General features: G+C 42.1%; 1 protein-coding gene across 8 annotated transcripts in view; it reads left to right on the top strand.

Moving 5' to 3' along the window:
* mast2 (microtubule associated serine/threonine kinase 2) overlaps positions 1-14,651 on the top strand; it is a 349,172-nt gene that overhangs the window by 71,706 nt on the left and 262,815 nt on the right. Inside the window, exon 1 of one of the 8 annotated variants that reach the window (XM_033028666.1) lies at positions 9,795-10,950. The exons of the other annotated variants lie outside the window; for them this stretch is intronic. Coding sequence (XP_032884557.1) covers positions 10,912-10,950 — 39 coding nt within the window. The 5' untranslated portion in view covers positions 9,795-10,911. Of the gene's footprint in view, positions 1-9,794; positions 10,951-14,651 lie in introns of those variants that run through there. 8 annotated transcript variants of the gene reach the window in all.

The raw sequence follows: 14,651 nt of genomic DNA, 5'->3' as shown, positions 1-14,651 counted from the left end.
GGAGGAACTCAGTATGTCAGGCAGCATCTGTGAAGTGAAATGGACAGTGCCATTTTGGTTTGGGACCCTTCAGACTAATCGAGTATAGGGCAGAAAACTGGTGGAAAGAGGTGAGAGGTAGGGGTAGAGCTAGAAAATGCAAGTGATAGGTGGATATAGTTATCGTTAATGTTACTTAATGACTAAAAAGAGCTTCTTATGACTACCAAGAAGCAGTTTTGCAGAAAGTAACGAATTGTCTTTAGTTCTAGTTTACCTAATTTGTACTTTATCATGGCTTGAATATTGATTTTTAAAGCAAACAGAGTTGTGTTTGCTATACTGCTTTAAGAGGGAAAACAACAAAACCTAGGGGAAGATTTGGTTGATTTTTTTTGTTGACATTTCCCCCCCCAAAAGTAATCTTGTGTGATTACTTTGATGGACAGCGAAAACATTAACTACAACTATGCAATAATGGGACATTGTTTTATTACCTCTGTATCTACACATCCTTTAGACTTTTTTGCCCATAGTGAACATTATTTGTCATTTGGAAAGGTTATAATAGCAATGGTTCTCAAACTGAGTCATGTAAGGCCAATCATATGTTGCAGTAACGTTGCATCCTGTTGTAAATCTGTTAACTGGTAAGTAACTTGTGTTAATGCGACCATACAACACATTGAGAATTTCTGTTAATTATCATTTATACACGTTCTGTTATGCAACAAAAATTCTGAGCCATGATCATCTTCCCGTTGGAAATTGGAAGACTGAACATCACACTAGATTGTGAATTAGGTAGCACAACAAATGATCTGTGTCCAAAAAGATCCAGAACCATTGACAACTATTTTCAATCATTCCTACACTAAGTACAACAGATGACTGTAAATGCTAGAAGATTCTATATTTTTTTTAGTTTGGAGATACAGCGCGGAAATCGGCCCACTGTGTCCACGCCGACCAGCGACCCCCGCACACTAACACTATCCTTATTTGGTTTACAATTAAACCAAATCAATTAACCTACAAACCTGTACCGTCTTTGAAGTGTGGGAGGAAACCGGAGATTCTGGAGAAAACTCACGCAGGTCATGGGGGAGGAACGTACAAACTGTACAGTCAAGCACCCTTCGTCAGGATCGAACCCGAGTCTCTGGCGCTGTAAAGCAGTAACTCTACTGCTGCGCCACCACGCCACCGTTTTGTTAAAATATTTTCTTCCAATAAATGTTATATCTAAAGGTAATCAGATATCTCAGCTGTACTAAGAAAATAACCTACAAAGTGACTATTATTACTCTTGTAAAACTTAGAATAGTCAATGTTGAAATGAAGAAGCATCTTTTTTTTTGGACTGTAAATATTTCTTTCCTGTTTCATGTAAGGTAAGACCTTGTGGATAATTGTGCCTCATTTGGGGCTAGAGATTTGTTTTTCAGTGAAAATTAGGCTGGCTGCCTTATTTATAAGAGTACGAAAGGCTTTGTTTTGGTCTAATGTCTCTTTCTGTGTGGTTTCCCATTTGCTGACACCTATTCCTAATTGCACATGATGCCAAAATGAAATTTATGTGCTTCTGAAAGTATTGATCACATCTAGTTTACTCCTCTTCTTTCATAACTCTCCCACGTGCATTCATAATGGAGCTAAACAGCTAATTATAAATATTGTGCGTTAAAGAAAAATCTTGGCATAATTGCTCTTTGTAACTCATTTCTCCAAATGATTTATATCTGGCTAGCTAATTGTCTGTTGCAGATATTAAATACTTTGTTTAATGGTTTGACCTCATTTGTACATTGAAGATTGATTTATGGTTAAGTAATTGAATATAGAATATATAGAATTCCCAATGGCACACTAGTTATTTGCATTTAATGGTGCTACAATGAACAATAATGATCAGAATTATATTTTCAGCACTGAAGGCAATTTCACGTTTGGTGGAACTGAAAATACAAATTTTGTTCAGATTCCGATTAGTTCATTGTCATATACACCAAGGTGCACTGAAAATCCTATTTTGCAGGAAGCTGGGAGAACAAACAACAAATTAAATAAGTACACAATAAATACAACAATGATTGCAAAGATAGCAGAATGGTGCAAAGATTGTACTGCAAAATGAATTTGTACAAAAAGAACTGAAGTGTAATAACGGAATAAGTGAATAAGGCAGAGTTAAGCATACGAGTATTTGGCTACACTGCCACGAAGTGCAAAAGAGGTGGTTGGTTCATGAATCTGATACCATTGGGGGAAAAAGCTGTACTTAAGCCTGAACATCCAGACTTTCAAGGTCCTGCATCTTCAAGAAAGTGCATGACATGAGGGATATGAGAGACTTGTGAGAGGGACACGACGAGATTTCAGACGAGATAGGGAGGAGGTAAAAGAGGTAGAGGAGTTGCTTTACTAATCAAAGACTTGAACCACAATTTCCTGACTCACAGCTGAATTAAGCCAATCAGAATTATATTATCAGCACTGAAGGCAATTTTACGTTTGGTGAAACTAAAAATACAATTTTTGTTCAGATTCCGATTAGTTCATTGTCATATATACCAAGGCGCAATGAAATTAATAGTTTGCATGAAGCCCGTAGAATAAACAACAAATAAAATAAGTACCCAATACGTACAACAATGATTGCAAATTAAGGTGCGAGCAATGAAACAATCTGTTATTCTCATGTATCTGGTTATTTGGAGAGTTCATGGTGATCTGTAATCTAATTGTAGAATATTATGAATAAAAAGGAGGAGATATCCGATGTTTTAGCGGGCTTATAGGTGGGTAAATCCACAGTGCCTCAAGTATCCCAGGCTGCAAAGGGGTGAAGGGAGGAAATTGATTGGGTACTGACAGCGATTTTTATATCTGACAGTGGGAGGTGAGGTGCCTGATGACAAAAGACTGCAAATAAATTATAGCGACAGAGATAAGCCAGGTGATGACGTGGTTGTGCCTCTAACGTCACTGGTAGGGAACTTGTTGATAAATATTCTGAGGTATGATCTCTGTAAATATGTCAAAGATTCTGGAGAGAATTCCAGAATGGGTTAGTGGCTCAATGTTGATAATGTTGATTAATCAAATAATGATTAATGTTTTATGTATCATTCTTAACTGTCACTATGTCATGTTGTCACGTGGGCAGAGCACCAAGGCAAATTCCTTGTATGTGAATACTTGGCCAATAAACTTAAACTTAACAGAACACCAACTAAAAATTCAGTTGGAATAGATGAATCAGCATGGATGCATGGAAGGGAAAGCATATTTAATAAATTTTGATGATAGATATGGGAGTACAAATGGGTGTGGTGCAGTTGGATTTTCAGAATACCTTTTATAATGTGCCACGTGAGGCGTGCGCAAAATTTAAAGCATGGGATTGGAAGTAATATGCTTCCATGGATTGAAGATTGATTCTCAGATTGGGAATGAGACTTTCTCAGGGTGGAAGGTGGTGACTGGTGGATACCATTGGAATTGGTGTGTGGGCCTCAACTCATCAATGAGGGAACCAAATGTACTATTTCTATGTTTGTCAATGGCAGAACTTTCAAGGAGAGCACAATGGGGCTTCAAGGTTGTGTGAGTGGGCAAATATGTTGCAGATCCAATACAATGTGGAAGAATATATTTGTCACAAAGGGAGTGCAATGGAACCTCACCAGATTGATAGGGACATGGGAGCAGAGATAGGGCAAATGCTTGGATCAATCACTAGAGCTTAGAGGAATGAGAGGGGTTGTCAATGACATGTGCAAAATTCAGACCTGTTTTCTCTCCCCCGGTTTAATTAAAAAATGGGGTTACATTTGCCATCTTCCAATCTGCAGGAGTTGCAGCAAAATCTATTAACTTGATCCTTGAGGACTATTTGAAGGCTGTCAGCTGTGGAATATTTCACATTAGTTGGGAGTTTTAACATCTGCTTCGTTATCTTTGTGAAGGAATGCTATGCCAAATAAAAATAAGTCTGCAGCAGAGTTTTGCAATAGCAATACAGATGTTACTTCTGGTTTTAAAATCCAGAAGACGGATTGATGGATTGCATTAGAGAGCATCTTTTTTTTAGTTTCTTGTTTGCACAGTGACTTTTTAATTAAGGTACTATTGCTATTTTAATATGTTAATTGCTATCTATCAGCATTTTAGCAAAGGAAAACAACTCCAGTGAAATTGATGTTTGCCATTCTGTCTGTAGCTAGTTCTTTTATCATGACTGAGTCCTTGTGGTTGAATTTAAACACGAGAAGCAATTTTAATTAGCAGCTATCGATTGCATTTATTTCATTTTCAGTCAAGGTAAGGTGATTATCATTGCTCCTTATTCCATGTTTTTATCAATTTTCTTAATGCTATTTCATTTAATTGAAATATAATTGAATTGTTCAAATTTCATCACCAATGCTGCCTGTCCCGCTGAGTAACTTCAGCATTTTGTGTCTATCTCTGATTTAAACCAGCATCTGCAGTTCTTTCCAACACATATCCAAAAAAAACTTGATGTAACCAGCAGATACGAAATGTTTGTTCTTTTGGGTTTGGAAGTGGAGGTACAAACGTGATGCTGAAAACGAATTGCAATTTTGTAATGGGCAAAAGGTTCCAATCTGGACAAAAGTTTTGTTTGAATATTAAAATCTCCCATAACATTTTATCTGTTCAATTTGAGTCATGCACCAAACAGTACAATCGAATTAGATTTTGAGAAAGCCAAAAAGAAAAAAAACTAAACAAGAGCACAAACAAAAAATCAGTCCAATCTCCTATAGCAGGTTAACAAAGATATTGTCAGTCATATGATAAAACTGCAGTGGAGAAACAGATGTGTGCATTGGATGTGCTCCAAGAAATGATGTCATATGTATATATGATGTCATATGTATATATATACCGTTGGGTCCCAGCATCACACAGGAGGGCTGGTCATCCAATGCGATATTCCACCTCTCCACCAATTCTAATATTGGTGGCCAGTTTGGGGGGGGGGGCAAAGCAACCAAGCCACCATTTACAGTAAGTAGTGCTTTCAACTTCAAGCCAAAGCACCCAAGCCACCATTTGCAGTAAGTAGTGCCTTTCAACTTCATGCCACCATTCGCAGTAAGTAATGCCTCTCAACTTCAAGCCAATGCACCCACGCCCCCCATTTGTAGTAAGTAGTGCCTTTCAACTTCAAGACACACCCAAGACATCATTTGCAGGAAGTAGTGCCTTTCAACTTCAAGTCAAAGCTCCCAAGCCACCATTTGCAGTAATAGTGCCTTTCAACTTCAAGCCACACCCAAGCCATCATTTGCAGTAAGTAGTGCCTTTCAACTGCAAGCCAAAGCAACCAAGCCACCATTTGCAGTAATAGTGCCTTTCAACTTCAAGCCAAAGCTCCCAAGCCACCATTTGCAGTAAGTAGTGCCTTTCAACTTCATGCCACCATTTGCAGTAAGTAGTGCCTTTCAATTTCAAGATACACCCAAGCCGAGGGGGAGGGGGAGGGGGGACACTTTCTGGAGCGCTAGTATGAACTATTTTAGAACCAATAGACTTTTTTTTTGTAAGCTTTAGAACCAATAGCCATTTTTACAAGCTTTAGAACTAATAGTCATTTTTTTTGCAAGCTTTAGAACCAATAGACATTTTTTTGCAAGCTTTAGAACCAATAGACATTTTTTTGCAAGCTTTAGAACCAAAAGACATTTTTTGCAAGCTTTAGAAGCAATAGACATTTTTTGCAAGCTTTAGAACCAATAGACATTTTTTGCAAGCTTTAAAACCAATAGACATTTTTTTGCAAGCATTTTAGAACCAATAGACATATTTTTGCAAGCTTTAGAACCAATAGACATTTTTTTGCAAGCTTTAGAACCAATAGACATTTTTTTGCAAGCATTTTAGAACCACTAAGGGCACTTACATTTGAGTAGACATGTGTTCAGTGTTATTCACAGCTCAGAGAAACGTGACCCTCTGCCTTCTTCCAGCTTGCAGACACTGATTGAGGCACACCACTTCCTGGTTTTATAGTCCCTCCCCCTGCCGCCAGCGGGGGCAGCAGAGAGAATGGGGAATTTTGTAAAAACATTAATATCTCTGTCATTTTTAATTGACGGGTAAAATCCTCGGCACACATGCGGCGGAGGGGGGCTCTGAGCAAGGTTGCCAAAAATGACGGCCGTAGGTGGCGGCGTTCTCTCGGAAATCGCAGCACAGATGGCCAAAACCGGTCAAGAACAGACTTTTAGTAATAGATAGAGATAGATAGATAGATAGATAGATAGATAGATAGATAGATAGATAGATAGATAGATAGATAGATAGATAGATAGATAGATAGATAGATAGCATATGTGGTTAAAGTGCACACATCAGATTTTATTAAAGACCATTTTTATACATTTTGGTTTCACCATGTAGAAATTACAGCTGTGTTTATACATAGTCCCCCCCCCCCCAATTTCAGGGCACCATAATGTTTGGGACACGTGGCTTCACAGGCGTTTGTAATTGCTCAAGTGTGTTTAATTGCCACCTTAATGCAGGTATTAAAAAGCTCTCAGCACCTAGTCTTTCCTCCAGTCTTTCCATCACCTTCGGAAACTTTTATTGCTGTTTATCAACATGAGGACCAAAGTTGTGCCAATGAAAGTCAAAGAAGCCAATATGAGACTAAGAAACAATAATAAAACTGTTAGAGACATCAGCCAAACCTTCGGCTTACCAAAATCAACTGTTTGGAATATCATTAAGAAGAAAGAGCACTCATGAGCTTACTTAACGCAAAGGGACTGGCAGACCAATGAAGACCTCCACAGCTGATGACAGAAGAATTCTCACTATAATAAAGTAAAATCCCCAAACACCTGTCCGACAGATCAGAAACACTCTTCATGAGTCAGGTGTGGATTTCTTCACTGTCCTTCACTGTCTACCGTGCTGACAGAACTGTAGAATCTGGGAAATCCAAGGGTGGAGGAGTCTGCTTCATAACCAATAACAACTGGTGCAACCCTGGAAATATCAAGATGCTTTCCCGTTCCTGCTCGCCGGACCTGGAGCACCTGAAGATCTCATGCCGCTCATTCTACCTTTCCCGGGAGTTCGGCACAGTGATTGTGGACACCGACGAGGCACTATCGGTCCGACATGATGTGCTATGTCGACACCAAAACAAGAACCCGGATGCGGCTATGGTGGTGGCTGGAGATTTTAATAAATCAAATCTCAAGAAGGTCATGCCGAACTTCTACCAACACATCACGTGTGCCACCAGGGGGGGAGAAAACATTGGACCACTGCTATATGCCATTCCGGAAGGGCGACAAGGCCATTTTACTCCCTCCCTTAGGAAAATCTGACCACGCTGCCATTTTCCTGCTGCCGGAGTATAAACAGAGGATAGTTCGGGAAGCAGCAGTGACGAGGGACGTAAAGCGGTGGTCCGACCAGTCAGAGGCCATGCTGCAAGATGCACTGACAGATTTCGACTGGAATATGTTCCAAGCAAGTTCCAGTGATGTCAGTGAGTTCGCGGAAGCAGTCACGGACTTCATCGCAACAATAGCCGACAACATTGTCCCCACGGTAAGGTTTAGCACCTTTCCGAATCAAAAACCCTGGGTGGACAGGTCCGTTCGTGTTGCCCTGAATACCTGCACCGCTACCTACAACTCTGGCCTGACATCCTGAAATATGGACGGCTACAAGGTAGAGTCCTACCGGCAGTGAAGGACGCAAAAAGGAGGTACAGGGACAAGATGGAGTCACAGATGGAGCAGCAGGACACCAGACGCCTGTGGCAAGGGCTACAGACTGTAACAAACTACCGGAGCAGCCCCACCCCCTCAACCGGAATGCCGGCACCTCCCTAGCTGATGACCTGAACTACTCCTACGCTTGTTTCGAGACAGGCAACATCACCCCAGATCTGCCGGCTAACGACAACACCGGCAGCGTGCTGGCTATCGAAGCTAATGGGAGGTCCATCGCTGGGGATGTGCACACATTCTCGTTGTCCGAGCACAACGTGAGGAGGGCTCTGACACGGGTGAACACGAGGAAAGCTGTAAGCCCAGGTGGCATCTCGGGGCGAGTACTTAAGTCGTGCTACGCAGCTAGCTCCGGTGCTCACTACAATATTCAACCTCTCCCTGGCCAAGTCCGTGGTCCCTGCCTGCTTCAAAAGATCCATCATTGTACCTGTACATAAAAATGCCTCCCCAGCTTGTCTGAATGACTACCGTCCGGTGGCCCCCACCTCGGTAGCCATGAAATGCTTTGAGAGGCTGTGCAAGATACGCATCTGCGCCTTCCCCCCTCGCAACATGGACCCGCTACAATTCGCATACCGTCCGAACAGATCCACGGACGATGCGGTCTCCCAGGTTCTGCACACCGCTCTCTCTCACCTTGACAGCCAGAAGGGGGGCAATGTGAGGATGCTGTTCATAGACTTCAGTTCAGCCTTCAACACGATTGTCCCCACCAGACATGCTGAGAAGCTGCTGGAATTGGGGCTCAACACCCCCCTGTGTGCCTGGGTCCTGGACTTTCTCACCTTCAGGCCCCAGGTAGTCAAGATGGGAGGTAATACATCAAAGTCCCTCAACCTGAGCACAGGATCCCCCCAGGGTTGCGTCTTCAGCCCCCTACTGTACGCCCTGTACACACATGACTGTGTGGCTAGGTTCAGCTCCAACTATAATGCTGTCAGTGATGGGGTATTTGCCATATGGAGGGAAATCGAGTTGAAATCTTGGAAGAATGAAAGGTGATCTCGTCACTTCTGGAAAATTCTTGGTTTGTCAGATTTGTTGCAGGGAGGCATTTCCCCTAACTGGGGGAGTTGAAGCCTGAATATTTCTCTACCAATAATAATTGCAGAGACCTAGTCATTATGTGCATTCAAAACAGATAATAGCGAGGAAACCCAAGAGACCACACTTGTTGAAAAATAGAGAATAAAGGAAAGTATATATCTCAGCACAAGGGAGATGGGGATCGTGTTGGTCACTGGTGCCAGGGTAGATGGTCAGTTGTGAACTGAAATGGTGCAGCAGGCTTGAACTGATCCATTGCCTATTTCTACTTGTATTTCTGATCACCTTAGGTTGCATATTTTTAAATCAAAAAAGTTGGTGTTTATTTGGAAAGCAGGAAATAGAGATAATCCATTTACACGATGAGTCTAAGTAGTTGGAGCTTATGTGTGTGTGTATGCACTCATTACATTGTTGTAATGCAGGCGTATCTCGTGTCATGCCTTCCTGTGGATAAGTGCTATAATTTTTTTAATCAACGGGACGCGTATCCACGCGATGTCCGAGACAAGTACTGAAGTAACATGAAACATGCCTTTTTGTTTGCTATGCGAGAGGCTCGTAATTCCAGGACCCGTGGACCAAACGAGTTGCACATCCTGAAATAACCTCTCGACTCGCTATCCTGGCTGTTAGCTGCCGATATAATAACAAAGCTGGTCGTCAGTAATCAGCGGAAGTGAAATTGAGGGAGCCTTTGAAAAGAACACTAAAAATAACCACCTGTTATCTGAAAACTACGTTTAAGTGTGATTTCTCAGGATTGGTACCTCGTCAGGCTATTGTGTCGATGTTGTTAGCAACATGTAGCTGGTCCATTTAGCAGGGTGTCACCATCGAAAGTTTCCCTTCTAAAATTAGTTATTCAAACAACAATATGCCTCCAGAATCTCTCTTCAAATGTAAGCAGTTGAAATAATGCACATGTTGGGAGACATTGTGGTGACGCCGAAGCGCTTTCACAAGAGGAATTAACACCGCTTTCTTGGCTGTTTATCTTGGAATTAAACTTGTTCTTTGAAAGGATTTCCCATGGACTTACTTGGATGTGGAATTGGTTTGCTCAACATCACAGTTCAGAACCGAATATTTAACAAGTTGTTACAATGGCAGTTCGCACGATGTTTGTGACACAAAATGGAATGAATGAGATCTGTGCCAAAGGAACTGGGAGTTTTTTTTCTCAGCAGCGTGAACTGCCTAGCTGTATGATTTAGGCAAATCTTCCCATGCTTGTATGTGGTTGGTCGGCTGATTGCTTGCGCTCAGTTGTTTTCAACAGCAGATGGAGAGGAAGCGCTACCGATCACTGGAATCCGAAACACACGGACTGCCGGGCGTAACGGAGCAAGATTTGTGAACGGAACACTTTGTGCACGTTGTATTTGTGCCGCATCTGACTCCTTTTGAATCGTGGCGATGCTTCCCAAATGAGTTCAGCACGCTTGGCTGGTAAATTCCCAGTAATCTCATTCAGACAATCACTTTATGGCCTAATTCGACTCTGAAGAGAGCGGGAAATGAGAGTCTTTTTGTGGTGATGGAAGATGTAACATCGGAAAGACGGAAATCTGACAAAAAAACAACTAAAAATGCTTGTCCTCGTGTTGGAGTGACTCAGTAACGGGCTCTGATTGTGGCCGCAATCCATGCACAAGATTAGCGGCTGGCTATTAGCCAAGTCTGCTTTCCCATTAACACTGATCATTCCGAGGTGCTACCAAATAGGGATGGACTCGGCAGCTATACTGGTGAATGAATTCTCGCAACGTCCGATCGCATGTGTCTCAGACATTCAGAGGAGAAAAACAACCCTGCTGAGGTGACCTATTACAGTACAAGCGTTAGAGCATTTCGGAGCCAACTCCAGGCAGAAAAAAAAGACTCGGATTTATGCAGCACGAACTCTAAGAGAACTAGACACCTCACGGAAATGAGGAATGAAGTCCATTAGCTTTGGCTGTATGGGAATAAAATAATTAATTTGCCTGTCGGTCCGCTGCTGATGCGAGCGGCCGGTCAACAAACAAACAGTTCACATTCAGTTCACACGTGTTTGCAAATTGATATGAACTGGGGGATTTGAATTTGTATCATGGATGATTCGAGTATTTTGAGGAGGAGAGGACTGCAGGTAAGACTGGTGGCGGAGGAAGCTGAACTGAAACAAACTTTCATTGTTACGGTTGAACACATGTGCCGGTGAGCTGATCATCTTATTGAAGTGAAGCTCCGTTGATTATTTTTCATCTGGCCGCTCTTCGCAGTGCCTTGTTCACCCTGAATGCTTGAATATGATTTGCAGACCTGATGGAATATTAGAGGATGGATTGCGCTTATAACAAAAATAACTATCCTCAGAGTATTTGCATATGTAAAGAATCTTTACTTATCTATTTAAAATTATAGGTAAGCCATGGTAAAAGAAAAGCAGCAAGCTTCGATTTTTTGAAGCTGAATTTTATTTCTGAACGGCCTCTGATCATGGGCTATGGTGCTTTCTTCAGGGGTTGCAGGGTACGCTCTTATTTGTATACCATTCCGTTATGTATTTTGATTGAGATTTATTTTAATATAATTAATTTCTGTTCTGTAGAAGCAATTCCAAAAACTAAAACGTGCTGTGATTTTATTTTCCTTGTCTCTCTGGGATGTTTCCCATTTATTTTCTATGTTCTATTTTTTTTTAAACATACAAATTCAACCAACAAATATTGGCTGATAAATGGTGAAGGCCAATAGTTGTCTCTGCTCCCTCTCCTGACAGAAGATCCACAAGGTGATGGAATGGAAATATTACAAATATTCCACAGGCAGCTTCTGTGGAGAAAGAAACTGCAGTTTACAGACTCTTCAACTCTGCTGCGCTCCTGCCAGGTGCTGAGCATATCCGCATTATCTGTTTCTATTTCAGTTTTGCTTTTCCATCACTCATTACAAGGTTTTCCTTTGTGAAAGATCTCCTCATTACAGTGCGGCAATCATACAAAACCTAATTACATACCATGATACATATTTCAGGGAGATTGTATCTATGTTTGTATCGCCTGAGTCTCTGGTTCAATCCTGACCTTGGATGCTGTCTGTGAGGATTTTGCATGTTCTCTCTGTGACTGGGTAGGTTTCTTCCAGATGCTCTGGGTTCTTTCTACATCCCAAAAACTTGCGGGTTTGTGGAATAACTGGGTTTTGTAAAATTGTCTCTAGTGTGTAAGGAGTGGGTACAAAAGTTGAATAATACAACTAGCATGAACAGGTATTTGATGGTCAGCGTGTACTCTGAGCTGAAGGACTTATTTCCATGCAGCATGATCAGCATCCCAAAACTCCAACACATTGTTGCAATACGCAATTGAGAAAAAAAGTCCGCAGGATTGCTAGAGAAGGCATGTCGTGCTCCATAGCTGAGATAAGATTAGGAATGTGCAAGGTCAATTCAAGAGCCTAATGGTTGTTGGAAAGTGACTATTCCTAAATGGTGTGTGACTTCAGGCTCCTGGAGCTCCTGCCTAATAGCAATAGCGTGGAGGGCATATTCCCAATGGTGAGATCCTTAACGATCTGTGTTGAGGCAACGCCTCATTTAGATGCTCTAGATGGTGGGAAGGGCTGTACCAGATGTAGCTCCCTGCAGTCTCTTGCGTTCCCGTGCATTGGACTTGACGTACCAGTCCACGTTGCAACCAGCCAGGATACTTTCTGCAATGCATCTGTAGAAATTTGTTAGTGTATTCAGTGGCCTGACAAATTTCTTTAAACTTCTGTGAAGAACTTCTTTTTGATTATGTCTGTGTCATCAGACATTTAGCGCCAGGAATTTGAAGCTGCTAACATTCCCCACCGCCAACCCACTAATGATGGTACATGGCTTTTCAGCTTTCCCTTTCTGAAGTTAACGATGAGTTCCTTGGTTTTGTTGACATTGAGCGAAAGGTTGTATTGCAGCATGACTTAACCAGGTGTTCTATCTCTCTCCTGTACGCTGACTATCGCCAGTCATTCGGCCAACAACAGTAGCCGCATTGGTACTGTGCCTAGCCACACAGACATAAGTTTGAAGAGAGTGGAGCTGTGGCGAAGCTGCATAGCCTTGAGGTGTGCCTTTGTTGATAATCAGTGAGAAGGAGATGTTGTTACTATCTGTGCAGATTGCTGTCTGGCGAAAGGTTCACGTGAAAGGAACAGCATTCGGCCCATCACGTCTAATTCCCCCATTCAATCATGACTGATCTATCTTTTCCTCTCAAGCCCATTCTCCTGCCTTTGCCCCATAACCCCTGGTACCCTGACTAAACAAGAATCTGTCCATCTCCACCTTAAAAATATCCATTGACTTGGCTTCCAAAGATTCGCCACCCTCTGATTAAAGAAATTCCTCCATCACCTTTGCAAAGGTATGTTTGTTTATTTTGAGGCTGTGGCCCCTGTTCCTTGACTCTCCAACTAGTGGAAATCTCCTCCACATTCACTCTATCCAGGCCTTTCACTATTCGGTAAGTTTCAATGAGCAGGGCAAGTGTCAGATTACAAAGGGAGGCACAAAGGCCTATGTCTTGGGGCTTGGTGACATGTTTGGAGGGGACTATATAATATTAGATGGTGAATTATAGTCGATGAACAGCTGCCTGATATGTGTTCCTGTTATCCAGATGGTCTAGTGCAGGGTGGAGAGCATATGCTGTTGACTTGCTGATCGGTCATCCAGGCAAGTTGAAGAGATTCCAGGTTATTTTTAAAGCAGGAATTGATTCATGCAGTAATCAACCTTTTAAAGCACTTCATTATAATCGATGTAAGTGCAACCGGACGGTAGTCATTGAAACAATTCACCATGCTTCTGGGCACCAGTACAGTAAATACCCTTTTGAGGCAGGTGATGAGCTCAGACTGCAGAAGCGAGAAATTAAATATGTCCTTGAATACCCCAGCCAGTTGGTCCACTCGGGTCTTAAGCACTTGGTGAGGTACACTGTCTCAGCTGTGTGGATTCACCCTCTTGAAGGATGCTCTGATGTTTGTCTCAGAGACTGAGTTCACAGGGTCGTCAGGGGCTGTGGGGGCTTGTGTAACTGTGTCATTGTTCTTTCATAACGTACATGAAAGGTATTGAGCTGATCCAAAAGTGATGCATCACTGTTACTTATGCTACCCTGTTTTACCTTGGGAAGTGAAAGCATACAAGAACCTTCCACAGCTGTAGAGTTCCCCCTGTGACTCCAGCTTAGTCCGGAATTGTCCCTTTATGTTTATGCTGGTCTTCGGCAGATCAGACGTGGACTTTGAATTACCGAGGCATGTGCTATAGTGCAGAGAGATCTAGGATTGCAGGTACATAGGACCTTGAAAGTGGCGTGACAGGTTGGTAGGATGATCAAGAGGACTTTCGGTACATTAGCTTTCTTCAGTCGGGGTATTGCATATTGAAGTTTGGATGTTATGTCTCAGTTGTACAAGACGTTGGTGAGGCTGCATTTGGAGTATTGTGTTCAGTTTTGCTCGCCCTGCTACAGGAAAGATGTTGTTAAGCTGGAAAGAGTGCAGAGAAGATTCATGAGATGTTGCCAGGACTTGAGGGTTGAGCTATAGGGAGAGGTGTTCTTTGGATTGGAGAAGGATGAGGGGTGACCTTAGAGGTGTATAAGATCATGGGTGGAATATATAGGGTGAATGCACATTGTCTTTTGCTCAGAATAGGTGACCAAGAACCACAGGACATAAGTTTAAGATGAGAGGGGAAACATTTAATAGGAACCTGAGGGGCAACTTTGCTTCACACAGAATTGTGGGGATATAGAATGAGCTGCCAAAGGAAGTAGTTGAGGTAGGTACAATAAC

The sequence above is a fragment of the Amblyraja radiata genome, chromosome 10, assembly GCF_010909765.2.
Source record: "Amblyraja radiata isolate CabotCenter1 chromosome 10, sAmbRad1.1.pri, whole genome shotgun sequence".
Lineage (NCBI taxonomy): Eukaryota > Metazoa > Chordata > Chondrichthyes > Rajiformes > Rajidae > Amblyraja > Amblyraja radiata.
Note: the sequence above shows the minus strand (reverse complement) of the source record. Positions and strands in the feature narration are given on the sequence as shown.